Genomic DNA, 27,423 nt, shown 5'->3' with positions numbered 1-27,423 from the left:
TAATAGCTTGTAACAATTTTTATTAGAAAAGTTATACATACAGCATTACCTATTTTCAAGAATATCAACCTTGAAAAGCAACAAAAACAGACTAACGAAATGTGTAACAAGAAACTAATGACCTTTCTATAATTAAACACTCAAGTTATCTACAATGTCTTTTTTACAAAGGGGAAAATCATGGTTTTACAGGCACATTATGTTGAAAATAAAGCTGCAATAACTATTTTATACAATTAACTTTTTAAACGATTATTAAAACACGTCATTATGTAGTCTCAAATTTTTAAACATTCACATAATTTTACACTCGAGTATACACTGAAATTTCAGAGTCTCAAAAGAGAATCATTTCACAAAAGTGCCAATATTAAAACCAGAACTTTCAGTGTGAATAATTTTGTCCAAAAAAGTTAAGACGTTTCCATAATCAACATATTCACATAATTGCTGATGCTACCTGGTCCTAAAAGTAAAGCTTTTATTCTTTATAGTAAAACCAAATAGGACTTATTTTGCAAGGTTGTTAAAATGTTCTGAACAGAGGAGTGTGCATGACTGGATAATCAATACTAAAACTATAAATATATCTGAAGAGCCATCAATAAACTTTACGCAGCAATATTTGCTTTACGTGTAACTGTCTGCTCGAACTGTATATTTAGTTTGCTATCCTTTCAGTACAGGTTGCTTTTTCATCTTCATAGGCCTGCTTAATGTCAGAAAATATACAATCCAGAAGTCTGTTATTTAAAAAAGTTTGGGGTTTATGTACAGCTATCATCCTAAAGCATATTGATATTCTAAGTTTAAAAAAAATACTAGAATTTTTATTTGCTGCCTATTAACAGTAGCTAGCCATTATCAGTAGTGGACCGCAATGAGGTGATAAATGAAAAGGAATGTTTTATCTAAGATGTTTAACACATGCTCTGTCCTTCTGCCTAACTAGGATCAATTATAAGAAGTGCTTTCCATAGACATCTGTTTTCCTTTTGCATCAAGGGCTACAAAATCCTACTGCAAAAATGACTAAACGAAGTTCACATGCCAGGCACTATTTTTCACATTGCCAGCAGCGAGAGACCCATGTACCCAGGAAGAAAACAGACACATGGAAATCTAGGGAAGGAAAAATTCATTACTATGAGAAGCAGACAGAACATAGATAAGTTTGGCAAAGTTTTTAATCAGACACAATAGGTTGGCCTTTCAGGTTAACTTGTGTAGGTTAAAAATATCATTACTGAATCAAGCTAGTCAAATTATAGTAAGACATTTTCATTGTCACTCAACATTACATGCACCAATATTGCACACATCTGCTCTGAATAAAACAATCTTTATCTGGGTCCTTGAATTGCTTGTCTTGTTTTTGCGGTTAGAACTCAAGCCATCCACCCCAGCAGTGTCCCTAAATATGAAAGTGGTAAATTTAAAATACAAGAACCAAAACCAAAAGAAAACCAAGGACTTTTTACAGACAATTAAAATCTAAATTTTCTGCAATGGTCTTGTGGGCCCTACAGATGGGGCAATACATATGCACTAGTGAAATTAACACTAGCTATGGTATAGCTAACATTTCATATAATATGGAATCTGGGACCAGGTGTTGCAATGATGTCACTATATGGCTCTTCTTGCGTCAACTCTATAGCTTGCTGCTTTTTGAGTACCAAGAAACTATAGAATTTTGCTGCCGCTTGTTTTCTGTTCGTATTTCTGCACAGCTCAAGCAAACTGATAGATTCCGCTCCGGTCTTAGCGAGAGCCCTCTGAAAAAAAAAAAAAAAAAAACCCACACACACAATTTGGTTGATACCATACACAAGCTTCCTCAAAATTTCTACATACCCATTTTTGATCAACACTGCTTAGCACAGAAGTTAAACATTGCAAAAGCTCAAATGCATTTTGGCAACTGTGGCTTTGGTGTCAAGGCACTCAATCGGGGCAGCTGTAACCAGTTGCTGGGACTGGCAACCATTTCTTACCAACTGGCTTTCAAAGTAATCCCCATTTGCAGGGCTCACCGAGCCATGGCGAACCCTGCTCGCCAGCCGTGCTGTCCGTCTATCTGCGCATGCGCAGATCACCCGAACCCGGCTCTTCTGGGTTGTAGATTACATAGATTGTCGAGCCCTGCCCATTTGAGCAGGGAGCACACCTGGGAAAGATGTGCCACTAGTTCTGCCAGAAAGAACTACATATAGATGTAAGCACTACATATGAGATTATGTAACTTCAATCCTTTGGAAGAATCCCAAACCCTCTAAAACCAAATGCTTGCCTGTGATCCAGTGAGTATTTTGTAGAAAAGGTATATTATAGTAGAGACCAAGATTTTCAGAAATAATAGGATGTGCAACTTGAGGAAAAAAGCCAGACACATGTTAGGTGAGAGCATCCCAATTTTTTCAAAATTGCTAGGGTTCAAGAGAACTGAGATTCTCCTAGCCAATTATGCTTTCGTAACATCTGGACCAAACCGACAGCTTCTAATTTAACATAAATTAATCAGTAAATGTACATATAAAGAAACAGACTGCCTTGCAAAATCTATTGGATTAGAAAAGGCCTAAAGGTAGTCAAACCAAAACAGAAGTACCCACAAAGATTTGCATGCATTTAACTAATTCCTTTAGTTAAACTGATTCAAATTGTAACCGACAAGGCCTAGCTCAGAAGGAAATTAGGATGCTTCGGAGTACCATCTTCACCTGTGAAGTACTTAGTCAGGGCAGATCACTGAACATCCATTTGCAGAATAAGAAATCTGTGATATCAACTAAAGCTTTCAGACACAATATGAGACAAACAGGAGCTTTTATCAGCAGTTAAGGCCACATGAATATTGCACAGGATGGGGATTTTGTAAGTGCTCTAACCCCCTCTCCTTCACCCAGATATTGAGAAAGTGTGTTATCTACAGGCATCTGCACTAAGATGTAGTAAAGTGATTTTTGATGTGATCAAAATAATCTTCTGACCTCATCAACAACACTGGGAATCACGTTTATTTCAACAAGGAGAACTGAGAAGGTGTGCCTCAAACTGGCCAGAGGATTTTGGTATGACAATGCAGTAAGTCATACATGAACTTTTTCCATCGCTTATAAGAAACTCGCTAGTGCTGTTTTTTCCTGGTGCCCTATGGGGAACCAGTATTTTGTTGTTCAGAGACAAATTGTGTTCTACTCAAGATCAATCTATGTATCTCACATTCAGGCAGAATTCATGCAAATCCGCTGTTACGCTTAGCTAACTACATCTTAAGACATGGCTTTATCACACATTTGTTGGGTTTCCTAGGATGGCAGGAACAATTTTATTTGTGTGTGAAGAATATAGTGACATATGGTCTCTGAATTAAGATCAACTTCAAGGATACAAATTCTTTGAAAGGTTCCCTCAGACAACATCTGTATGAAAGTCAGTATATCAGACATACAGGTGTCCAAAGTATGTAATAATAGCAGGAAGTACAGCTGTTTCTAATATATATGACTAGGTGTGAATGATTTATCCAAGACTGAGTTGTGTTCATGTGGCAATTATCCAGTTTCACTTAGTGCTGCTTTTCTTTGTGGAAGCGGTCATGAGTGGTTCCAGAACTAAAGATATTTGCTAGTGAAGGTTAAGAATTCAGAAGGCAGTTTGTAGGCAGCAAGAAAGAACTGAAGTGGTAGGAGCCTAGCTTCCACTGCAGGAGATAATTGTTGCTTGGAAAACTAAGCATGAGTTTTTGGAGTTCCTGCGCCTTAGCTGCCTGCCAAAGTACAGACCCAAAAGTAGGATCTGTAATTCGTATTCTACAAGTATCTGGCTCAACTGCTCTATTGAACAATGTATGAATGTGTGTTAACTTTTAGGAAGTGCTTTCAGTGATTTACTAATCACAACCTACACTTTTTCCATACTCATTTCAAAATCAAACTTTTAAAATCATCAGTCAGGTATATGTAGTAATCAGCCTAGGTTTTACTTGGCCTCTTTGATCAAAACAAGGTGATATGGTTCAAGAAATAAATTATGCTATATGTACCTGAAGACCATGAAGCATCTGCTGAGTTCTCTTATTCCATCTTCTTTCTTCTTGATCTTGATCACCCCCTGTACCATCTTCTTCCTGAAATCAACAAAAAAATCACCCTTAAACACACTTATAGGCTTAGGTTATCATTAATCCACATGTATTGTGACATGAAATCCATGGTTCTAGATATGTTTTCAGCATTCCTCTCCTCAAGCCAATCAAGAATTAGCTGGAAGGTCAAGAGGGCCTGACTTACAAGGAATGAAGGAGAATGGCAGAACACAGAAGCAAGCTGGATATCTTGGTGGGACTAAAAAATAATTGACAAAAGGCTACCTGCCTGCTCTTACGATTGTACCTTAAAAGGTACGTTTACACAACAGTTAAGCTGGCCAGTGTTCAATGATGCTTGGGCTGCAGAATTGTGATGTAGACATTTGGATTCTGAGAGTCCCATGAAACAGGCATAAAAATTATTTGCTGAAAGCTACAGAGGAAATCTGACACACAAATAAAGGCGAGAACTTCTCTTACAACCCATTTCTGCACTTTGTCTAAAAGAGCATCTCACTTCTCTGTATGGCAAGTAGATTCAACTTTTAAAGGAAAAGCCCCTCATTCCAAAAAGGAGCACTTTCTGAAACTGAAAATGGAAGGAAAGATTAGAAGTCAAATCCCAGCTGTTTTAGTAATCTTCAGTTATTTAATTTCCTTTTGCTTCAATATATACTGTTTGAAGCAGGATGAAAACTAGTTTACAGGTTGATTTGTGGTTCTCTTACTGTTCCACCATCAGAATGTTTAAGCAAAAAAAGCCATTGCCAATGCAAACAGGAATTTCAAGCATAAGACAACATCCTTATTTCTAGAACGCTGATGTGACTTGCAGTTTTCAAAATTACGTTTTGGTGTCTGTCCGGTCCTTTGTATTGTACCATACTAAGGGCTCATCTAGACTATGCAGAACAGTCAAAAGAGGATATGCAAATTATGCGGGAATTTGCATATCTTCTTCCGATCGCACTTTCGAAAGCACAACTTTTGAAAGTGAAAGTAGTTTAGATGAGGCTTTTTCAGTGAACCCCCTTTGTCAAAAAGCCACTCTTCCTCAAAAAATGAGGTTTAGGTAGCTTTTCAAGAAGTGTGTGGGGGGGAGGGAGAGGGGTTTTGCCGAAAAAATCCACATCTAAACTTTCACTTTCAAAAGCAGAGCTTTTGAAAGTACAATCAGAAGAACATATGCAAATTCTGTGGGAATTTGCATATCCTCTTTCAACTGTTCTGCATAGTCTAGATAAGCCTTAAGTTATGTACATTATTCCTTACTGTATGCACTTGGCTTTTTACATGGACCATAGTGCCATATACACAAACCGCCAGCTTAAAATCTACATTGCAAACAAAAAAACCCCCCAAAAACCTGTTTTCCCCATGGCCATTAATACCATATTTTTTGAAATTTTTATTAAACTAACACTGAAGAAGTCACATCAAGATCAGGGCTCCTTTTCAAACACATTGGCAGTTACAATCTTTGTTCCAAAGAGTGAACATGGTTTATCAATTATACTCTGTTTACTTTTAAACACCGCGTCAAGTTCAAAATATAACTTACAGATATTAAGTTTTGCACAGCCAACACCTCTTCAATCAGTTGATCATCTCATCAAGTGAAGCATGTAATCAAGAGTTTCCTCCATATTTCAAAATAGAAAGTAGTACTGTTGCATAGGCAACTGTTTACTCAGATAATACTAGTGAATGGTTAGAAATCCTCATGCTAAAAAGTATTTCAAATTCTATCTTATCTGTTTCACTCCACAAATAGCTAGTGCTTTGTTAGTTGAAACATTTAGTTTTTAGGGATGTCACATGTAGAGAGATGGCAGTAAAAATATCTTCAGGAGCCCCACCGATTCCTTCCTGTGTCAAATCTATAGACTGGTCCATAAGAGCTAATGCCTACCTCCTCCTCTTCTTCCTCTTCCTTCTCTTTTTCCTTCTCTTTCTCTTTTTCTGGCAAAAGTTCCAACTCTGGTATTAGTTGGCAGATATTTTGAGGCTCTTCTGGAGGCATTTCAACTGGTGGCATTTCCAGCTGTTGTAATGGCTGAGGCTTTGAAATCACGAGACATTCAAGTTAAAAGGAAGTTAACATGAAAATTTCAGCTACTGAACTGTTAGAATTGAAATTCTCAAATATATAATCTGGCATCTTTATAATCCTACAAATGTAATCCAAGTTTTTAATTTTCAGACATTTCCTACAAATAATCCAATTGTTCTTTACAAAGAAATACACCACATTTATCTTCCTTAGCTCCCCACAAGTACCTCTTTAATCAGACTGCATTAAACCTAGATATTCTAATAATATATTAGTAATACAAGTCTGTTTCCCCAAGAAATGGGTTCAGTCCATCAGATAGGGAACAGATTTTATTACAGTTTATAAGGTGCACTTTGGGTGAAATATGGCTTTAGTAGCTGGATGCATTGCTATACAAGCCTATTGCTAGTTGATCATGGAAATACCTCTTCAGTGCACAGAACACGTTGTAGCATCCCCTAGGGGACAAGACGAAGACACTGGTATGAAGACACTAGCTAATATTTTCAAAATGGATTTACAGAGTACTGAAGACCCCTTTCCCATAGATTTGGGAGTACTGCAAATACACTGCTCACAAAAGGTACCCAAACTGCCAACTCTTCCCCTTCTTATAAAAGAAGGGTGAAGACAAACAACTGAGATTCTTCTTGCCAAAACATACTGTCAGCAAGCAATTCTTTATACCAAGGCAGACATGTGTTCAAGCAATACTACGACTGTGTTGCACTGAATTATAACTTGGTGAAACCTACGTTAAATTACTTTTTTATATAATATTGGTAGGTAGGTAGATGAAGGGAGAGAGGTTATAAAAGCAACTCATTGTACGAGGTATTCCAAACATGTTAACAATTGCATTGGACACTCTTTCCTTTAAATGTAAGGGCTTAGCATGGCATTAGTTTTTCCGCTAGACCTTTTTATTATGATCCTTACTGTTTTAGAGTTGGTTTAAATTTTTACTCAAATTCTGTAGGATGCTATCCTAGAACCACCTTGATAGTTCCTACTACAAATCCTAAAAATAATCCTCTCCCCTGAAGAAATACAAGTTCCTTCCCACCAGAGAATGGTATCTTTCTAGATGTGAAGGGGAGAAGCATGGGCTGCCATATGGTCTCTATGCAGAGTATATATTCTCCTGTGATAAATTCACAGCTTCACTGTAATCTTACTCACAGGTAATACCGGCTCTGGTTCCACTTGCTGAGCCTTGCGTTTTACGCCTGCTTGAGGTGGTGGGGGCGGCATCACAGATTCATCCAAGTTGGTTCTACTGCCTTCCATCATTGATTCCTGTAGGCGACTTGGCTCTTCCAAGATAGGCTCATCTATATTTGTGATATTAAACATTTTATAATTAGGTATTTTGACCTCATCGTATACAAGTTATTTATGAATAATGACATAAGTTTAAAAAGTAAAAAAACCTCACACCAACTCCTGAGTTTACAACAGTGGGGTTTACATGTTCACAATTGCACAGTCCTTGAACTGATTTAATTAAACTGACGCAAAAGGAATTTTAATCAAATCAGTGCAATCATGTACGATCAGCCCTTAGTGTCCATTTAATCCACTGGACACAGCTGTCCCATAAGCCTTCTATATTTAGAAAAGAGATCTACCAACAAAAAAAAAAATACTCACTGTAACAAGCTATACAATGAGTAATTACAAAGCCTCGTGCTTTATAATCCAGGTACATGTTTCCACTCTGGTAACAGAATATAAAGGACCGGTCCAAATGAAAAAAATCAAGCTTTGAAAGGAAAAGAGCACTTTGTTTAATGAGTTACAAACCAATAACATCTCTCTGTTGCTGCTGCTGCTGCGGTTCCTCTCTGGGCACCTCTGGGTTTTCAAAGTCTTTAAGGAACTCATCCAAGTTATCAGCTTCTCCGCCTTTCCTCCTCTTTCTAAGGTCTTCTGGTACAAGAGGGGTGAGACAGCGAGTAAAAAGCTACAAGAAAAAAAAAATTAATCACGTCTATGGACTAAATTACTCTGATATACAGTTAAACATAATATTAAAAATTGTGGTATTTCAGAGATGGAGTTCTCATTGCGTGCCTTTGTTTTAATAAAGCTTATTTTCTTTAATGTTTAAGAATTGTTATGCATCAGATTTAGCAGAATCAGATAGGTTAAAAATCTATATTTGTCAAAACTGCTGAAAAATAGATTTAAATTTTTCACAGTTGTGCAAAACTACGGGGGGCGAGGGGGGTCAGATAATATAATATCTACAGGTTGACACTCCATAATTTGGACTTCCCATGTCCAGCAACACCCCTGGTTTGTCATTGTCAAGATTACCAGGGGCAGCAGCATTGCCAGACTAGGGAAGGTGAAGGGTGGAATCCCAGGCGAAAGCAGGGGCACTGGGGAGAGCCCCTCGCAGCAGCGGGGCTGAGTGGAGCATGGAGCCCTCCTGGCTTTGCAGGGCAAGAGTTTAGCCTAGGTGCACCAGAGCTGCTGAAGCAAGGGGGGTGGTGGTGCAAAGGGATGGGAAGCAGGAAAGGGGGAGAAGCAGAGTCCATGCCATGGGGAGATCAAAGCCCCAGGAGGCAACAGGGCAGCCAGGAGGAAAAGCAGAGAGTCCGGTGCATTGGCCTCCCCTAGTCTGGGACCACAAGTGCTGAAGGTGCCAGACTAGGAAGATTCAGCCTGTATTTAATGAATGCAGATGTGAAGAGTCAAAATGCTAAAGAATCACAGACTTCAAAAGTTTGTTTTCAGTTGCAACACATTTTTAAAAGTGTACTATTTACCAGATGGTGCTAATGCACATTTTTGTTTGCTATAACCTTTCAGTTTCAATCACATGATCAGTCCTTAACATAGCTCATGTAAAAATAAGCCTTTAGAAATCTGTATTACCTTCAATAATCTGTTGTTCCATAAAGGCTGAGCAGGCAGAGAGAAAAGTTTTTCAACTCCTCCAGTCTCTTTCCACATCATCAATTTTTTAGTGGGTGGTGCTAAGTCCAAAGTAGTGACGATATCAGAGTAATCACTTAACTGGGCTCTAATAGTCTTGCTATCCAGCTCTTTCACACTGTCTACAATCAGCTTTCTCTTCCTCTTTGCTTTGGTTTCCTTGACTGTTGAAGACAAGGGAGAGGGAAACAGACTTGATACCATGGCCTTGGAAAGGGTTCAGAAAAGGGCAACTAAAATGATTAGGTGTTTGGAACAGGTCCCATATGAGGAGAGGCTAAAGCGACTGGGACTTTTCAGTTTGGAAAAGAGGCGACTGAGGGGGAATGTGATAGAGGCATATAAAATCATGAGTGGTGTGGAGAGGGTGAATAAAAAAAAGTTATTCATTAGTTCCCATAATATAATGACTAGAAGACACCAAATGAAATTTATGGGTAGCAGGTTTAAAACTAAGCGAAAGCTCTTCTTCACACAATGCATAGTCAACCTGTGGAACTCCTTGCCAGAGGAGGCTGTGAAGGCTAGAACTATAACAGAGTTTAAAGAGAAGCTAGATAAATTCATGGAGGTTAGGTCCATAAAAGGCTATTAGCCAGGGTACAAATGGTGTCCTTGGCCTCTGTTTGTCAGAGGCTGAAGATGGATGGCACGAGACAAATCGCTTGATCATTGTCTTTGGTCCACCCCCTCCAGGGCACCTGGTGCTGGCCACTGTCGGCAGACAGGCTACTGGGTTAGATGGACCTTTGGTCTGACTCAGTACGGCCAGTCTTATGTTCATGTTATAGTAAAAAAATCCTATAGACATCAAGTAAACATACTGCCTAAGGTACTAATTAAGAATTCCCCAAATTTAAGAGAGTTTAAGAAATTTTACTGTTTGGTGGCAGCACTAAATATTTGTACAGTATTTTTAGGATGTTAATGGATATAATTATTAGCTTTCAATGTTACATACTGTAAACAAATCAGTAATTTTGCTAGGGACAGTTAGAAAAGCCATGCTACTATCCATTTTGACCAGAGAAACAATCCAGTATTTGTTTTCAATCTCACTTGAGTTCAGATAATACTGTTAGTATTATCTTCCTTCATGTCAGCATGAGTTGCTTGTTATACTGCAGACAGCATGTCCTAAATATAATTTTAAAATGCAGATTTTAATTTGTTTCGGTAAAAACCATGTCTGATTTAACATTACAATTATTAGTTTAATAAAAAAACCCTTTAGATTCTGCCTTTAGGTTGACATTTCAAGTACAGTATCCCAGTATACACTATTGCACTCTATACACTCTAAGCAAGATAGCTGGTAGTGAATTTCTTGGCAGAATAGGACAAAATTCCATGTTCTGAAAAGAAAATTGGACACGGTACTAAAACATGTGAGCAAAAATGCCAAGAGATACATTTCCATTTCACTAATAAGGTTTTCCTAGATCTGAAGGGCTCCAGTATTTCAGCTGAAGGGTTTTGAAAATGCTTACTTACCGGTTATGTCAATAGGCTCCAAAGCAAAAGCTTCTTCTTCATTTGGAACCAGTGTTGTTTGATCAGTCATAGTTGGTAAAGGTTCAACTGGATCTACTGAGTCTGGACTGTCTGGTCCACCCACTACCAAATAAAACAAAAGTTCAACATCTTGCACTAAACTGGAACACATACAAAATAATCCCTGCCACACAGTATCAACAGGTTCAACACAAGCTTTTATACTTTTATTACGAAACTAAACAATTCCTAATCATTTTTAAAGATGAAACCTAGTCCTAGACCAAATACTCACTTGACACGTTATCATCATCATCCATATCATCATGAGGAGGTTGTTCTGGCATCATTACCCCACCTTCTGATAGAGCAGGTGGGTCATCAAAGATGCCACCATCATTATTACTAAGAAGTTTATCATCTGAAATAGCAACAAAATAATCAGATGCAGTAGTATGCATAAGTGAACGAACAAAGACTGAAGTTCTAAAGATACAAACTATTTGCATGTTTTTATAGTAGTTGTGTCCCTTCAAAGGATAGAAGGCTTTTTTGGTTAAGCCCAGCAGAAATTTCAAAACCAACATTAAGTTAGTTATCGCAGTTGTGTCTGTTATTAGTATGCTATTACATTCTGACTACACTTAAGCTTTGTATGCAACATAAAAACATTAAACTTATCATGCAAGATAGGCAAGGGTTTTAAAGTTCAGGAGAGAAAAAAAAAAAAGAAAAGGATCCAATATTTAAATAGTCTAATTGTATCAATGAGAGGGTCAGAGAGGTTTATATGAGCCAGAAGATTCACACATTGCTTTCTCTTCCAAGCCTCAATTCAGTGGAGCACCTTGAATTTAGAAAGTGATTTAACTCAAACTGCATATTTTAAAATAAATTTACAAGGGTTATGTGAATTGCAGTTTGTACATTCCTTTTGTGCTAGGCACTGTCCAACAAACAAAACCAACACAGACCCTTCCCTAGAAAGACTACAATTTAGACAGAAGACAGGGCACAGTCACCAAAACCAAGTTGTTGCACTAGTTTCTCAAACATACCCAATATTCCTCCATCGTTTCCTTCTCCGAAATTGTCATCCTTATATTGGTCTTCATATTCCAGGTGGTTAGCTTTCTCATTAAGATGACTGGTACTCTGTTCAGGCTCCAGTAAAAGATTGGAAGCACTGGTACTCACTAGCATGTCATCCTCAAATGCACTGCCTTCTCTCATCATCTCACGATCATCCATTCCAAAATCACCTGTAAGAATATAATTTTAGCCACAAAGAGTTTAGGTTCAAGCAAACCAAAAAGCAAATCATTAATCCCTTCATTTAATCTATGAGGAAATGACCCACTAGATAATTTATTAATAATTCTATAATTGTAATTTCTGTTCGCAAAAATGCAATTGTGTTTCTGTACTATAGCTTTCAACCTTTCCACAATGTCATCTATTAATTGTTTTAGATATGAAGTTAATGGTGGTCAGCTTGAAGAGACACTTTCTTCAGTGCTGTTTTGATTACACAGGTTTGTGCAGAACTTCCTCTTTTGTTCTCCTCCAAAACTAAATTACCCTTTTATGTGAAAACTAGGGGATTTGCACCCCCTGCTCGCTACGCTCACCAACTTTCTGGGGGTAGGTGACTGGCTGGGTGTGTGTGTGTGTAGCGGCGCAAGAGCAGGCTGGGGATAGGTGTCTGGCCAGGGTGGCCGGGGGGGGGGGGGGGGGGGGGGGAGGGGGAGAGAGAGAGCAGGGGATGGTGCAGGTGTCTGGCCAGGGGTGAGGGTGTCGGGATGACCCCATGTCTTTGTCTGTGTGTCTGTCCCCCAGATGGCAGAGGGACACAGTGTGGCGTGGGGTGTGCATGCGTATGCGAGAGAGATTCAGATGGCAGAGGGGACCCGGCGCAGCCCGGGGGTGGCAGCATGAGGACACAGATGACATCACTCTATCATCCTGTAGGAAATTTAGAAAGAGAAAGACAGAGAAAAAGATTCCTATTGCAAATGGCTTCATTATTTGCATCAAAACATTTAAAATATTCATTTCAAAGGAGTCCATTTGATCTATTAAAAAAAGCACTTCCTGTGCACTACACATTTGTATTTTATGCACACCTCAAAAAAGAGATTAGTAGCTGAGAGGTCTATTCCATGTGTTTCCTATTTATGGATATTAAATGAGCTTGGTGCACAGAAAATGTAGGCTTTTCATACACATTTTTATCAATTCCAAAGCATTCTTTGTACAACTATACACAAAGAGATAATGCAACAACAAATCTAACAATACTACTTTTTTCATCATTTCGATTGCTCCACCACTAAATTGTAAGGGACCAAAGTTACTTCTGAATGCAATTAAAAAAAAAAAAATCAGAATAAAAAGAGCTGCTGGCTAATGAATTTAGACTACCACCTTTAAAGAAAAATTAACCTTTCATATAGTCACATAAGCATTAATTCACCTAACTAATGGTTACGGTTGCTTCTTTACAAGCAGCTACAATTGTTTTGGCTATGCAATGACAGATTTTTGGAAACTCATACATTCTATAATGAGGTTATTTACTCTTGTAAGAACATTTGACTAATACATCCAAGTAGTATTTCAAAAAGAATCCTGACTCTTAGCTCACTTTGTTTGTAGGATTTCCATATGATCTATGAAACTTTCAGTTTAGTCCAAGAGCTAGCAAAACCAAACTTAATACATATTAAAAATATAAAAGCATTTTACCAAAATCATTATCCTGAAGAATACTGATGTTGCCTACTTCTTCTCTCATTGTAATTTCTTCCACTCTACTCTGGTTCAAACTGAATTGCTGAGCCACATCAATATCACTTAAATAAAAAGAACATTTTTAAAAGACTTTCCTTGATTATACTGAATAATTTACAGGTTACTTCACAGACTTGTTTTATTACAAAGCCAGCATATAAAAATGTATCATGCACTTGTAGAAAAATACAGTCATGAAGACAAATCTAAAAATATGACATTAGCATATATTAAGAGGGAGGCAACAGAAATTGTGATCAGCTTCTAGAATGCTAGGAATAAAGAAAAACTATAGGTGTTCTTCTTGTGGCACTAAGGGCAATATTGGAGTAACAAGCTCCAAGGGATTATGAAATTCAGCAATTATAGTAGTTACATGCAGCAAGAGTTTAAACGTATATAATGCACAGCAAAGTGTTAAGATAAACTGTTAGGAAAGAGTAAATAACTTGGAACATACTGTGACTTATTTCTCAATTTATACAATACATATTAAGGTTAACTATAAACCAGCTAAATACTGTCATATCAATTTACATTCCAGGAGTTCCAAGCAAAAAAAGCATTTCATTTTAAAAAAAGGCTAAGTATCCAATTTGAAATTGTGCTTATCTGTCTTTAGGTTTGTTAACTTGCAAATTTAGATTTGACATTGCTACTTCAGAAAAGCAAGCCTACTTTAGTAAGAGAAAGTAAGCTTACTCTAGGTCAGGCAGCGGTTGGTCAAAATCATGAAATTCCTCAGGTAAAGTGATTGCATTGTAAGCAGCCTCTCGATTCTCCTCAGGCAAATCAACAACACCTGAAAAGGAGAACACTCAGACATAAATTTCCATATCTACCCCAAAGACAGGGTTCCCTGCCTCAGTGTTGGCTTCTCTGATCCCTTAGTTAAGGCTTCCATTGACTTCACTAGTAACAGACCTATGCCAAGGCTCAATGATTCTGAAAAACCCTACTTTTTAACAGGTGAAAGTTAAATGCAATAAAGCAGGCAGTGAAATACCACTGAAAGCCATAGCCATATAGGACTTTGAATCAGAAAGGGAAGACCAAAAACCCTAAATAAATGTGACTCAAGCCTCAACATTTTTCAAAGCTGTTTTGTGCCAGTTTTCAAAAATATGCCATTGTAAAAAAAAAAAAAAAAAAAAAAAAAAAAAAAAAATTGGAATCCTAAAGTTAAATCCCTAAGGTTACATTTAGGCAGATAAAGAGACCTGATTCAGAAGTACTGGGTATCCAGTAACTTCCATGTAAGTCCCTTCCGAACAATTTCAAGTTGGTAAAAAAAAGTTACATTAAAAAAAGAAAAATAAATAAAATAATCAGACAAGGAGTCCCGTGGCACCTTATAGACTAACAGACTTATTGGAGCATAAGCTTCCGTGGGCAAAGACCCACTTCATCAGATACATCTGACGAAGTGAGTCTTTGCCTACGGAAGCTTATGCTCCAATAAATCTGTTAATCTATAAGGTGCCACAGGACTCCTCGTCGCTTTTGCAGATTCAGACTAACACAGCTACCCCTCTGAGCCTGAAAAAAAAAAAAAAAATCAAAGACAATGAACTAAGTTACTCAAAGTTGGGATACAAATAGCTGCAGGTATTAACATCTGTTCCCTCACTCCCCACCTCCAAGTCTCCCAGCCAATTCCTCTTTTACAATCATGTTGTTCTACTCATTTTCTTCGTTGCTGTGTAACATCCATAGCTATCCTGACTATCCTCTGGAAACCAGTGATATTGAATAAACACATACTATCAACAAAATACCACATGGAAAGTATTTCTCCGTTACAGGAGGCCCCAAACTAGGTTCCTGGGGAAACTTTGCAAGTCGGGGGCATTGTAACTTGAACCCTCATTTACAATAGGCATCTTGCACGTCATAAATGCAGGCCAAGGACATAAGTTGGGGTTTTTTGGCCACTTCCACACTTACAAAAATGGTTGTAAGTGTGGGGGGTTGCAACTTGGGTGGTCGCATTTTGGAGGTTTCCTGTACTATAGCTTAAGTATTACTTTTATGATTGTTGATAAAAAGCATTTATGAGCAAGGAATATGATTGCAAGATAGCATCCCTTTGAATAACTCGCCTCTCTATTTCCCTTTTTCATCTTCTGCCTTCGTGGCTGCTTGATACTTCACTAGTTCAAAATTCCCCTCAGTGTTTAATTGCATGTGCAGCTTTTTAACAACAAGAATATTCCCATATCATCTGCTGAAAAGGTCTTACTAACAAAACTGCAGAAACTTAAGCCCAAGACTCTTAACTGAAACAGTACTGGGGAAGCAGAATTTCAGCATGCCTTTTGGTCAGCACAAACCTCAGCCTGTAAACTGAAACAAGATATTTTCCTATGCAAAGGAACACAAACTTCTCCTAAATCACTTATTGGAATAAGAATGTAGAATTGCATGTACGCTTAGCAAATCTCGCTACATATTATAACTTAACTTGGGGGGGGGGGGGTAGGAGGAACTGCATAAGATACATGACAAGTACCTGGACGAAAAGCCATCTTGATCTTAATGAAGGCTTCATTACAGTCTGCAAGAAGGTATTTAGCTTTCCTGTGATAGATTCTAACAACTCCCAATAAAAGATGTCCTGAGGTTCGAAGTGCCATCTTCACCTAAAAATACATTTACTAATTGCAATATTTATTTAAAAGCAGTACTGTCACCAGAGGAAAAAATCCCCAGTGTAAGCCAGTCTTGCAAACATTTTTCTATATATACAGCAAGGGTGGGGAACCTTTTATAGAAAAATCAATCAGGGGCTGCACACAATTGAGAAGCCAAAACAAACAAAAAAAACCCCCCAAAAACCCGCCAACCATACAAATACTCACTGCTGTGGCCCCCTGATTGAGGAGACACTCCCCACATTCCCACACACACACCAGAGCCTAGGGAGGTCCAGGCGAGTCGATTTTGTGCGTTCCAGTTCCGTGGAAGGGCTGAAGTAACAGCACAGGCTCCCCTATGCTGGGAGTGGGGAGCCCCAAGCCTCAGGGGCCAAATCTAGGCAATTCGAGGGCTGCATCTGGCCCCTGGGCCTTAGGTTCCACACCTTTGATATACACCTTTTACAAAAATTTTAGGATAATCAGTAAAGCACATCTCAAAGTAACTTTACATTGCCAGGGGTAAGTATTAACATGAAGTAGTTTGCAAAGCCCATCTTTTCAAAATACCTATAAACGTAATACTTAAAGCATATGCTGTTCAAAAAGTTTTGCAATCAGTTCCCACCACATGATACAGCTAAATATTCACGTTAAACACAGGAAAATTATCATCATGGACCGAAACAGCGTAAGACCCAGGATCAGAGAATTACTAACTTTAATCACAGTATTCTTCTTTTAATTCAAAATGGCATGTAAGTTTTTGCTCAGGGGAAATGAAGAAAAGGCCTGTTACACCTTTGCAAACAAAGGAGTATTTACTGAGTCAGCATACCTAGCAATTAAAGCAAATACTTTAGTTCTTTAACATTCAGCTTTAATTAATGAAGTCTCTGTCAATTTGGAATTAGTTAACAAGCAGAACAAACAAACCCATCTAATTGAATCTAGGATAGCCCCTTCATGCCTTTGTTTCTTCAATTAACTCTCAGTCCTGATCAAATTTGGAGACACCACCAAGATCTGATAAGTGGACAATGGGTTCCTCTGGTCTATGTCAGGGTACCCAGGTTATGATAATACAAAAAAATACCAAGAGCAGAACTATATTGCATACTGCCTCAGAAATAAGGTTAAAAGTTACTGCAGGCAATGAGGGAAGATTTACTCAGGAGTTTCACACCAAAACAGGAAACTCCATAGCACAATTAAAAGTTTTGGAGAGGGCACAAAGAAGCAGGTATACCCATCATATTAAAGCATACGTTTCTCTTGTTGCAAAGTCTCTACAACTGTTCCGGTGTCATTCTTCTATGTAACCAAGTATTATATTGGCTGTAGGGAAGGTATGTGGCCAGAAAAGAGTATCTTAAATGGCTCATAGAAGTTTGAGAACTGTATTGTGGAATAAGATTTCCCAGGAAGATTAAGTCCTAAAATTTCTAACTTAAAATTAACTGAATTAACAGATACGCGAGCTTTTAGTACACACAACAATAAAAGCTCTTCTAAGTCTCTAGAAATCAGTTAAAAATCCTACACAAACAAAAGATTTTAGGAATGCCTAGCTTTCAAAGTCTTAGAAAAATCCTTGCAGGCCTCAAGGGACATGCATAACCCATGAGTGAGCATCTTCACTACCTTCGTTCTCATTGTCCTCTTTTTCTGACTCTTCCCTGACTGAACCAGGGAGGTTCTTGTCTTAACTTCGATAACAAATAAGGGAATCAGCCAGTTCTGTAAAGCACCATCATATCTACAATGTTCTCATTAATAGAGGATTCATATATTATATTTGTGTATATTTATAAATCGTGTGAAGATTATATTTGCTGCACTGAATTGACAGCTAGAACATTTTGATGAAGAAAGTGTTTATGGGTGTATGGAACAAGCTTTAGGTTTAGAAAAAAATAATTAAAAAAGCTTTTCTCTAAGGCATTCAAATGCCTGTTGGCTATTCAAATATTAATCATTTTACTTATGTGCCATTTAAGTAGTCTGTTTTTAGAGGAGAGTTAAAAATAAAGACACCCATGAACACACAAGGCCTGAAGAATCTTCCCTCTGATTAGTAATTATCTGGTAAGAAGCAGGGGGGACATCAAAATTCATTTGGAAATGTAACTGTGTAACAACTAAAATATCATAGCGGTAACATGGTTACACATGCTATAGGCTCTACAGTATAAACAAGACATTTCATTACATCCTCCACTATCAGGTTGTGCCATTCAGCATGGTTGCTCTGTTTGCTGTAGCTAATACCAAGCAAATCACCAAAGACAAGTTAGGATCTATCCTGAAGAAAACTCCGCTTCAGCTATCCAATAACTATACTTGCTATCAACTACATTTTTCAACCCTTCTGAACACAAAGGAGGAATCTACTTTGTACTTACCTCGCAAGGGACCAGAAAGAATATTTCAATAATCATTTTTTATTTCAATAGCTCTCCATGATAAGAGTATTCAAATGTTACCAGAAATCCTTTGAAAACTACTTGCTGACATGTTCCCCCCCCTCCTTCTCCCACCATAAAAAAAACTTCCATGTATACACACAATACATCAAGATAATTCAGATGAAGATACTCTATTTGAAGCCTATTATCCAAATCTGAAACCTGGCCTCTTCTTGAATAACTATAAAATAAAACTTGATTGAGAAGAACACGTATTCATGGATTATTTAACAGTTTTAGAATGTTTCAGTTTAAGGCATCAAAATTAATTAATACTTGTATATTGATCATGCAGTATCATAATTTGTCTCAGATGAGCCAGTAAAATTATCTAGATCACTGTAAAATAAATACCTTTGGTGAGATGATACTCTCCACACTGCTTTCTAGATTACACTCGAATACATGGGCTTTGGTTAGCTTCTTATCCCAATGGGCCGCTAGCCAAATTTTGGCCAGCGGCCCACGCTTGCTCAGGACAAAATGGGCGTAGAACATTGTCCCAGCCGCCTATATGGCGTAAACCTGTAAAAAAAAAAAGTGTAATTTTTTTCAGTAACTCAATTAGATATAAAATATTTTCACCGTATTTATGTGCACTATAAACACGTTTTCTTTTCAAACAGTAAGATTGTAGAACAGTTTTGTACAAGGACAGAAATTTTCAAGTTCAACAGAAAATGCGCATCATACTTCTGAAATCTGAAAGGATTTTGTTCAAGATTGAGAGTTTAGCTCTTTTTTCCCCATTGGTGGCTATATGGTGGCATAAGTTTACTGCACTGGAAATCTGAGCAGGTAAACTAGAAAAATGTTACAACTACAGAAATGTGGGGCTGGAAGGGACCTCAAAAGGCCATTTAGTACATTTCCCAGCATTGAGGCAGGATTAAGTATACCAAGACAAACGTGTGCGAGCAATGGTCTAAGATTAGCACCATCCTTGACTGAGAACTTTGCTTCTTCTCCAACTGCAAAAAAATTTGCTTCTCTTATTAGACCTGCTATGAATCTGCCAAGAGTTTATTTTCCATGCTCGTCTGACTCCTCCACTGTAAATATCTTTATCAATGCTTCAATCTCCATTCACCAGTCTTCTACAGTCTTATCAAGTGCCAGCTATTCAGACGCCGGCACACATGGAATACTATTGACTCAACTTTTCACACACAAAAAGCATGACAGCAGTCTTTCAATCCTCAAACAGTTCCCACATCTTTTCATTCTATGTACAAAAAGTTAAGAATTTGTACATGTTTTTTTCCAACCTTCTTAAAGGACTCTTATGATCTATAGCAGGGATGGGCAACAATTTTTGATGAGGGGCGGGGGCACTCCAAGAATTTGGTAAATCGTCAAGGGCTGCACTCTTCCATATTAATGGTGGAGATATAGAGTCTGGGATGGAGGCTGGGTGCATAAAGGAGCTTGGGGCAAAGGATTGGAATTCAGGAGGGGATCTAAGTGAAGGAGGGGATTTAGACCTGGAAGTTAACTGGTAAGTATCACCCCCAATGGGTGATGTTTACTGGTTCTCGTTAACCAGTAGGACCTGGCAGCTCCCCACATGCTGAAGACAGGGGGCTGCTCCAGCCCTGTGGGACCCACCGCCGACAGAGCAGCCATTCTAGCCAGCCCTCCCTTTAACCTGTTAACTATTTAACCAGCTAGCCAATTAAATGGGATTTTACATCCCTCATGGAGGAGGGGGGGGGTGCAGGGTAGGGACGTGAAAGTATGACAGTGTATGCAGTTAACGATTGAGCCTGAGCAGTTAATGCTGCCCTCATGTGTTGCTGCCTCTGATCACTTGAGGACTTAAAAGCCATCTCTTTGCCCTCCCGCACCATGTGTAAATACATAACCACTGAAATTTACCTGAATACAGTAATTCCTCATTTAACATGATAGATATGTTTCAGAAAATAATCGTGTTAAGTGAAACCGTGTTATGTGGGGTCAATTTTCCCATTGAAAATAATGGAAAAGGTGGGGGTTGCGTTTCAAACAGTGGTGTCTGTTGGGACCAGGACATAAGGTTGGGGGAGAAAGGGGACTGGGTTATAGCAGGGAGGAGAGATGTTTGGCTCTCGGGAAGGGAAGGGGAAGAGACAGGAGGGGGACTGGGTTGGGAGTATGCCCCTGTGATGGTCTGCTGGGACCAGCACTGCATCCGGCGAGGATGGTGGGGGGTCGCTGGGGAACGACGCAGCGAGCAGCAAACCCTCCACTGCTTCGCAGGGAGGCGGGAGAAGCCCCAAACAGCCATCGGTGACAGGCCAGCTGGGAATATACAGCCGCTGGCCTGCAATCAGGGGCAGAGGAGAGAGAGCAAGGCGTTAGGCGAGGGGGAGTCAGCAGGGAACAGCACGGTTAGCGGCGATCCTCCGCCGCTTTGCAGGGAGGCGGGGGAAGCCCCACGCTGCTGCCAGCAACAGGCCGGCTGTGGAAATCGTGCTATTCCGGGGATGGTCGTGTAATTCAAAAAACATCCCGCCCCCCCAAAATCATGCTATCGCGAAAACATGTTAAGCGGGCACATGTTAAATGAGGAATTACTGTATGTGCATTTTAACATCTCTAATGTCTAGACATAAGCCCACGCTCAACACAGCTGAAAGTGAATTTTCACTTTCTTCTCACCTTTTTCTATCAACATGAATAATACCAATATCTTTTCTGTCTTTGGCCTGTAACCTGGCTGTCCTCTTCAACTCAGTCTGAGTGTCCTTACATTCATGCTTGGTCTAAATCTTGACAATTCTTTCTACATATAATGTCTAAAATTTGGCCTTTCCTATTCTCCACACTGCTAACACACTCATCCAAGGTTTCATCAGCTCATTTCTCAATTACTGCAACATCCTTTTCTCTAACCTTGACAAATGCAAATTTGCCCTGCTCGTATTCATTCAGACTGCTGTTGAAAAATCATTTTTGTGGCACACTGTTTTGATCACACCCTCCCAAGCTCTCCCTTTTCTATCACATCAAACATTAGCTACTTGCCTTTGCATTCTGGGCCCTTTGGATCTCGTCCCCATTATGGCTATAATCTCTCATTTTCTCTTAAGGGGTTGACTGCTGCCTCAGAAAAGCTTGCAATACCAACCTCCATCATCGATTTCTTAATCTTGAAAGGAGTGCTTCCCCCCCCTCCCAGGCAGCCCCTCATGATTTGGAGGAGCTCTCTATAAATATCTGTTAAAATAGCTCTTTATACTACTTTAAAACTTTTCCCATGATGCCTAAAAAAAAGTGACAGTTGTTAGACTGCCAATGTGCTGAGACACTATCTGTAATGCTGACCTATATTGTTGCTTTGTACTCCATCTGTCTCTTATCTATGCTGTAAGGCAGGGGTGGGGAACCTTTTTTTTTTTGGGTCGAGGGCCACTGACCCACAGAAGAATCAGGGGCCACACACAAATGAGAAAACATTCCCACCCCTCACTGATGTGATCCCTGACTGAGGAGTAGAAAGAGCACTGAGGGGAGGAGGAGGAGAGGCAGCTCCGCAAAGCTGGTGCTCATGGGGAGCTAGTTTTTAAGCTGGCTCCCGCCTGCCTCCTTCACCCTTCAAACTGCTGCCCCACTAGCAGAGGCAGTGGTGCCGAGGTGGAGGAAGGCAAGCAGCTCCACCATCAGGTGCTCACGGGGAGCCAGCACCTGCCTTCCCGACCTTACTGCCTCTGATATACAGGCAGCAGGAGTGGGGAGATGTGTAGTCGTTGATAGGATTAACCGGTAAGTCTGGGCTTATCAGTTAATCGTTTGACTATATGCTAAAATCCCTCTTCATGACTTGATGGTACTATGATACAGAGGAAGCAGCACAGGACGGCTGGTAGCTTTGCAGGAGTTGGTGCATGCAAGGAGCCGGCTTTTAGTGGTCAAATGATCAGAGGCAGCAGCGCAACGGAAAGGCACGGTTTGTAACCATGAATGTTAACCTATGAGCACAGGCACATTGGTTAACCATTTACACATGTATGGTACACTATCACATCCCTACTAGACATCCATATGGCAAAGCGACAGGCTGAGATTTGTGCATGGCTAGAAAGACAGACCTGGAGTAGAAGAAGCTCCGAGAGCCACCAGAAATAGTTGTTTGTAGTAGTTGAATTTGTATGTAGAAATGAGATTACCTGCTGCTAACGAGAAGAGGGTTAAGATAAAGGAAGGAAAGAAATCTACTGCATTCCCACTGAAAGCTGGAGGCAAGAGATGCAGAGGACCTTCCAAAGGACATGCTGACAGCAATTTTATGGGAATCACCCAGATCAAACAACGGGACACAGTATAAAGCAGAAAAACCTATTTCACTGAAAAATAGGTTTAAAAAGTATATCTAGGAGGTGGGTTTGTTGTACAATGTAACATACCCTAAAAACATTAGGGGTAAAAGATGGAGAAGGAATGAGGAATATCCCTAGCATTACTGGCACAATTTTCCAACTCCAGTTTATAAAAGCTGTATTTCCACTTTTGTAATAATTTTGCCAATCCACATTTGACATTTTCACAATCCATTCAAAGTCTATAGCTTGAATTTCAGGGAAAGATCAAATAAATATGACTCAAGTCTGAAAATATAATGAAGGCTTCCCATTAGGGATTTGAATGTGTACCCATATACAGGGCTCGCCAAACCGCGGCGAGCCCCGCTCGCCAGCCACGCTGTCCGGCAATCTGCAAATGCGCAGATCGCCTGAACCCGGCTCTTCTGGGTTGCAATCTACTCGCCACAGGCGAGTGCATTATTTGTCGAGCCTTGCCCATATACAGGGTTAACCGATGAACCTGGGCTCATCGGACAACATGAACAATTACAGTCCATTAATCTTTCTCTCCTGTGCTGCTGCCTCTGACAGTCACTGACGTGGCCCCTCACTGAGAAGAAGAGACACTCCCCACATTCCCCTCATACACTGAAGCTTGGGGGATCCAGGCTAGATGATTTTGTGAGCTCCAGCCCAGCTGTGCAGCAGCAGGAGGGGGAGCTGGAGGACCTGTGTGGACTCTCCAATGCTGGGGGGAGGCACTGAACCTCAGGGACTGGATCCAGGCAACCCGGGGGCCACAGCTGGTCCCCGATTTACAACCGTTCACATTTACGACCAAACCTCCCATGAAGCTGTCGTAAAGGCAGTCTCCAACTTACGAACACGACCTGCGTTTATGAACAGCACGGTGGCAATGTAAACCAATGGGGTCCGACTTACGAACATTGAGTTATGGCCAAGTGTTTGGTCCATAACTCGTCTGTAACTCGGGGACCCGCGGTAAATGCATCTCTACTTACTTCCCTTTAAACATAAAAAGCATTATGTGGATCAATAAGACATGGAAGCAACTGTATTCACTACAGTGCCCTGACAGAACAGATAGCAGCTGCTGGCATGCCTATATTATCACTACTATCAGCAATATTACTGCACTCAGCCTGCTCGCTCCTCACATTAGAGCTACAAGAGGAAGCAACTTTAGTGTCAGGAACACACAAGCACTAATGCTAAGTGAATAACAAGATTAGTTTCCTATGAGGGCTAATTGTTTAGCCCTTCTATTCTGGGAACAATCATGGGCATTTGAATGGGGCTGGGGCAGGGGCAGAAGTGCTCCCCAATGTGATAGGGAAGGGTTTAATCTCTCACAAATATAAGTCATTAATACAACAAACAGCACTGGGAACCTATTACACTTTCGTTGTGAGAAAGATGGGCACAGGAAGCCAAAATGGTAAGTGCTCAGCATACCGATGTTTCACAGGACTGACACTAAGAACTGCTAAATCTATATAAGGTAGGCATGTTTTAAAAAAAAAAAAAAAAAATCACATATTAGGGTAACCGTGTAATTGCTGAAAATATGAGCAATTACATGATTACCCACACCGCAGGCTCTGCAGTATAAAGCTTAGCTTTATACTGTACTGCAGAAGCCTTCACTGCGAAGCCTCCCCAGGAACCAAGTGGGCAGCCCTTGCCTGCCCAGCTCCAGGGGAGGTGGCTTCTCTTCCACAGCAAACCCTCCTCACTGAAAATAGAGCTAGCAACCCTTGCCCACCTGGCTCCCAGGATGGAGTCTTTCTCTGAGTGCAAATGACACTGTCAACTGATAAGCACCCACTTACTGGTTAAATGGTTAGTCATTTACACTCAAACAAATATCCCTAATGTAAGGGTTATGAATAGTCAGAAATTCAAGGGCAATATTAGAGAAAAAATTGAGTTATTTGTTTCAAATATTAAGAAGTTGCTGAAAATCTTGAGAAGTAAATTGCTTCTAGCAGAGATTTGCAGTTTCCCCTCCATATATTATGGCCATGCTGCCACAAAAAAGTACACACAAACGGAGGAAAATAATTAAGTAGTGATCTTACCAGACTAAAAGTAAATTTAACAAATGCACCTACAAGTTATAAAACATTAATTTCTATTTGCAATGTGGACTACCTTAACTAATATGCAGTTCTAGTGTACTATTCCAATACTGCAATGTTTGAGTACAAAAGGCATGAGAATATAAATTTTAAAATACAATTCCAGTGGAATTGTTCCCACTGGTGAACTGAAAGCACACAAACTTTGTCTTACAATCCCAATTTGGGGTGCCTTGGTGCACAGGAATGACCACAATCCTTTGCAACATGGCAGAAACTGTTGCTGCCCTTTTTGCACACACTTTTCAGTAACTTTTCATTCCCTTGTTAATTTCTTCTTTTCTCTCCTTACTTTTTAATTGTCTGACTCCTCTCCAGAAGAGTGCAGGAAGGAGGAGGCGTGGAAGAGCAACAGGTCATTTCATACAACTCTTAATGCTTAGATGTGCAAAGAGAAGCTTGGTTTGGCATGGCACTCCCTGACTACATACCAGTAAGCTGCTCCTGCAGCCAACAATATCAGGGTAGGAAGGGCTAGTGGGAAGTAATTAATTATTGTGTGCCATTTTAATTGGAGAAGCAATGGCTCCTGTAACTTTCCTCTACACCAGGGGTTCTCAACATTTTTCTTTCTAGGATTCCCCTACCCCCATATAAAAATTCTTTGACCCAACAGTTCTACAACTTTCTTTGCATATAAACTGCCACAACTGATGTTAGAGAGTAGCAAGGAGGAAAACTACCCAAAGGCCCATGTTACAGAGAACTCTGAAGTTAAGTTGCTCAGGCACTAGCCCTGCCTGCAGTTGCATGGATTCCCAGGGATTCCCCCTTACCCCATAAAAATCTTTTTTATACTTATCTGTAAGTTTTCCTATCTTACCCACTTTTTCTGATTGTCAATATACTAGGTTCATTGTTTGAATTACTATTGACAAATTCACAGCACGCCACATGTTTATAACTGAAACCAAGTCTTTAGAAATTAAAACAAAAATAAATAAAAAAATCTAGTCATCAGCTATACCATGAGCATGCAAACAAAGTTCTCTGTTCCACCTCTGAGCACCAGTCCACCCTAACTCTTATCCCATCTCTAGGTGTGGCCAGACGTGTTGGAGGAAGGTGAACTCCACCCCACCCCACCCCACCCACCTCTAGAATGCAGTTTGTATATCAGGACCATGTGGATGTGAGATCCTTCCTGAACTCTACAGGAGAACAGATTAAACCATGAAGCACATGATTAGATTATTATACAGCTGCAAATATTATAAGCATGTAGACAACACAGGCAATCCTTTTGTTCCCAAAACTTCTTTGAACTCTAAAAATCAAACAACCATTACATTAATAACCCTTTGATGCACCAATGAATATGATCACTAGTTACTGCAGACACTATTACTAGTCGAACCCCCTAGATTTTCCATCTCTGTTAATATAAGACCGATTCCTATCCCCCCCAAAAAAAGTTTCCCAGTATATATGGGTTCTCAGACTCTTCTCTTTCAGCCCTCCCTTCTAATTCTTTACTTCCTGCAACCCCAACAGCAACAGCTCATGAACCCAATCCCAGAGCAAAGAGCTCGCAAAAATAGTGTGCCACATAATCTATGTACATAAATTAGTTGCCCCAGACAGGGGGCAGCACACTTGAGTGCCTTTGATCAGTCGCTTCACATTTAAAACCACGCTGCATTGGGACACGCACTGAAGCCCCTCCCCCCGTCAGAATCACCTGCCTAGTGGCAGCCCCAATGCCAGCGGCAGCCCGTCACCTCCAGCAGCTCAGGCCGCCCCTCGAGGGAAGAGGAAACGGGGCCACTGGGGCACGTCAGCTTCGCTTACGGAAAAGTTCTGAGGCCCGCCCCGCCTTCCCAGCTGGCTCACCTCGCTCTGCTTCGAGCTGGCGCGCTGCCTGCCCGGGACTCCCTCCCGGGCCTCACCCATCTCCGCCTGACAGGCTCGAGGGGACCAGCGGGCTCCAGAGCGGCCCGCCCCGCTCTCCAGCCACTGGCCGCAGCGACCCGTGCCCCTCTGGGGAAGCAGCCCCCGAGAGCCCATCAAAGCCCTGCACGTCTCTCCCCCTCCCGAAGCTGCAGGAGGCACCGCAGGAGCACGGGCCACGGCTGCCCAGTCGCAGGATGAAGCGGCCAGTAGTAGGCCTCTCCGCGTCCCGGAGGAAGCGCAGCCCCCAGAGCCCGGCCGCCCCTCGGACGACTGCCGATCCCGCCCCCCTCGGGACGCGCTGCCTGCTCCGCCAGGGCGGGCGCAGCGAGGCCGGCTCCTTACCCCGAGTCCTGCGTGGCGGCAGGAGAAGCCGATGCAGCGGCTGGCGAGGCCGGGCTCGGTAACACTCCGCTCCTCCTCCCCGAGTCGAGCCACTCAAACAAACAAGATGGCGGCCGCGGCCCTTCCTGCCGCCCAAACCCGCCGTTCAAATCGGCAGGATGTTTACTGTTAAAATGCCCCCCTCCCGGCACGGCAACCAAACGCGCACGCGCATAAACGCAGCTCCTCGCTATGAAGATCAGAGGGATCCCGGA

The 27,423-nt window shown here is 40.6% G+C and overlaps 1 protein-coding gene across 1 annotated transcript; it reads right to left on the bottom strand.

Annotated features, from left to right (window-relative positions):
- RAD21 (RAD21 cohesin complex component) lies at positions 1-27,423 on the bottom strand. The gene is made up of 14 exons (XM_075920197.2): positions 27,170-27,423; positions 18,841-19,011; positions 15,895-16,024; positions 14,085-14,184; positions 13,338-13,444; positions 11,648-11,851; positions 10,885-11,010; positions 10,590-10,712; positions 9,036-9,259; positions 7,956-8,115; positions 7,332-7,483; positions 6,006-6,155; positions 4,049-4,132; positions 1-1,778 (listed from the first exon to the last, which is right to left on the bottom strand). The coding sequence occupies exons 2-14, from the start codon at positions 18,982-18,984 to the stop codon at positions 1,587-1,589; spliced, it is 1,896 nt and encodes a 631-aa protein (XP_075776312.1). The 5' UTR covers positions 18,985-19,011; positions 27,170-27,423; the 3' UTR covers positions 1-1,586.

This window comes from Pelodiscus sinensis, chromosome 2, assembly GCF_052426305.1.
Source record: "Pelodiscus sinensis isolate ZL-2025 chromosome 2, ASM5242630v1, whole genome shotgun sequence".
NCBI lineage: Eukaryota > Metazoa > Chordata > Testudines > Trionychidae > Pelodiscus > Pelodiscus sinensis.
This window is presented reverse-complemented; position numbering and strand designations above follow the sequence as displayed.

Bases quoted from the DNA above. Each gene is read 5' to 3' on its own strand.
- RAD21 (XM_075920197.2), bottom strand. From the start codon at position 18,984: ATGTTCTACGCCCATTTTGTCCTGAGCAAGCGTGGGCCGCTGGCCAAA. The intron at 16,025-18,840 runs GTATTTATTTTA...ATGTATTTTTAG, and splicing joins AGAGTATCATCTCACCAAAG to GTGAAGATGGCACTTCGAAC. The intron at 10,713-10,884 runs GTGAGTATTTGG...TTTATTTGGTAG, and splicing joins TGATGATGATAACGTGTCAA to TGGGTGGACCAGACAGTCCA.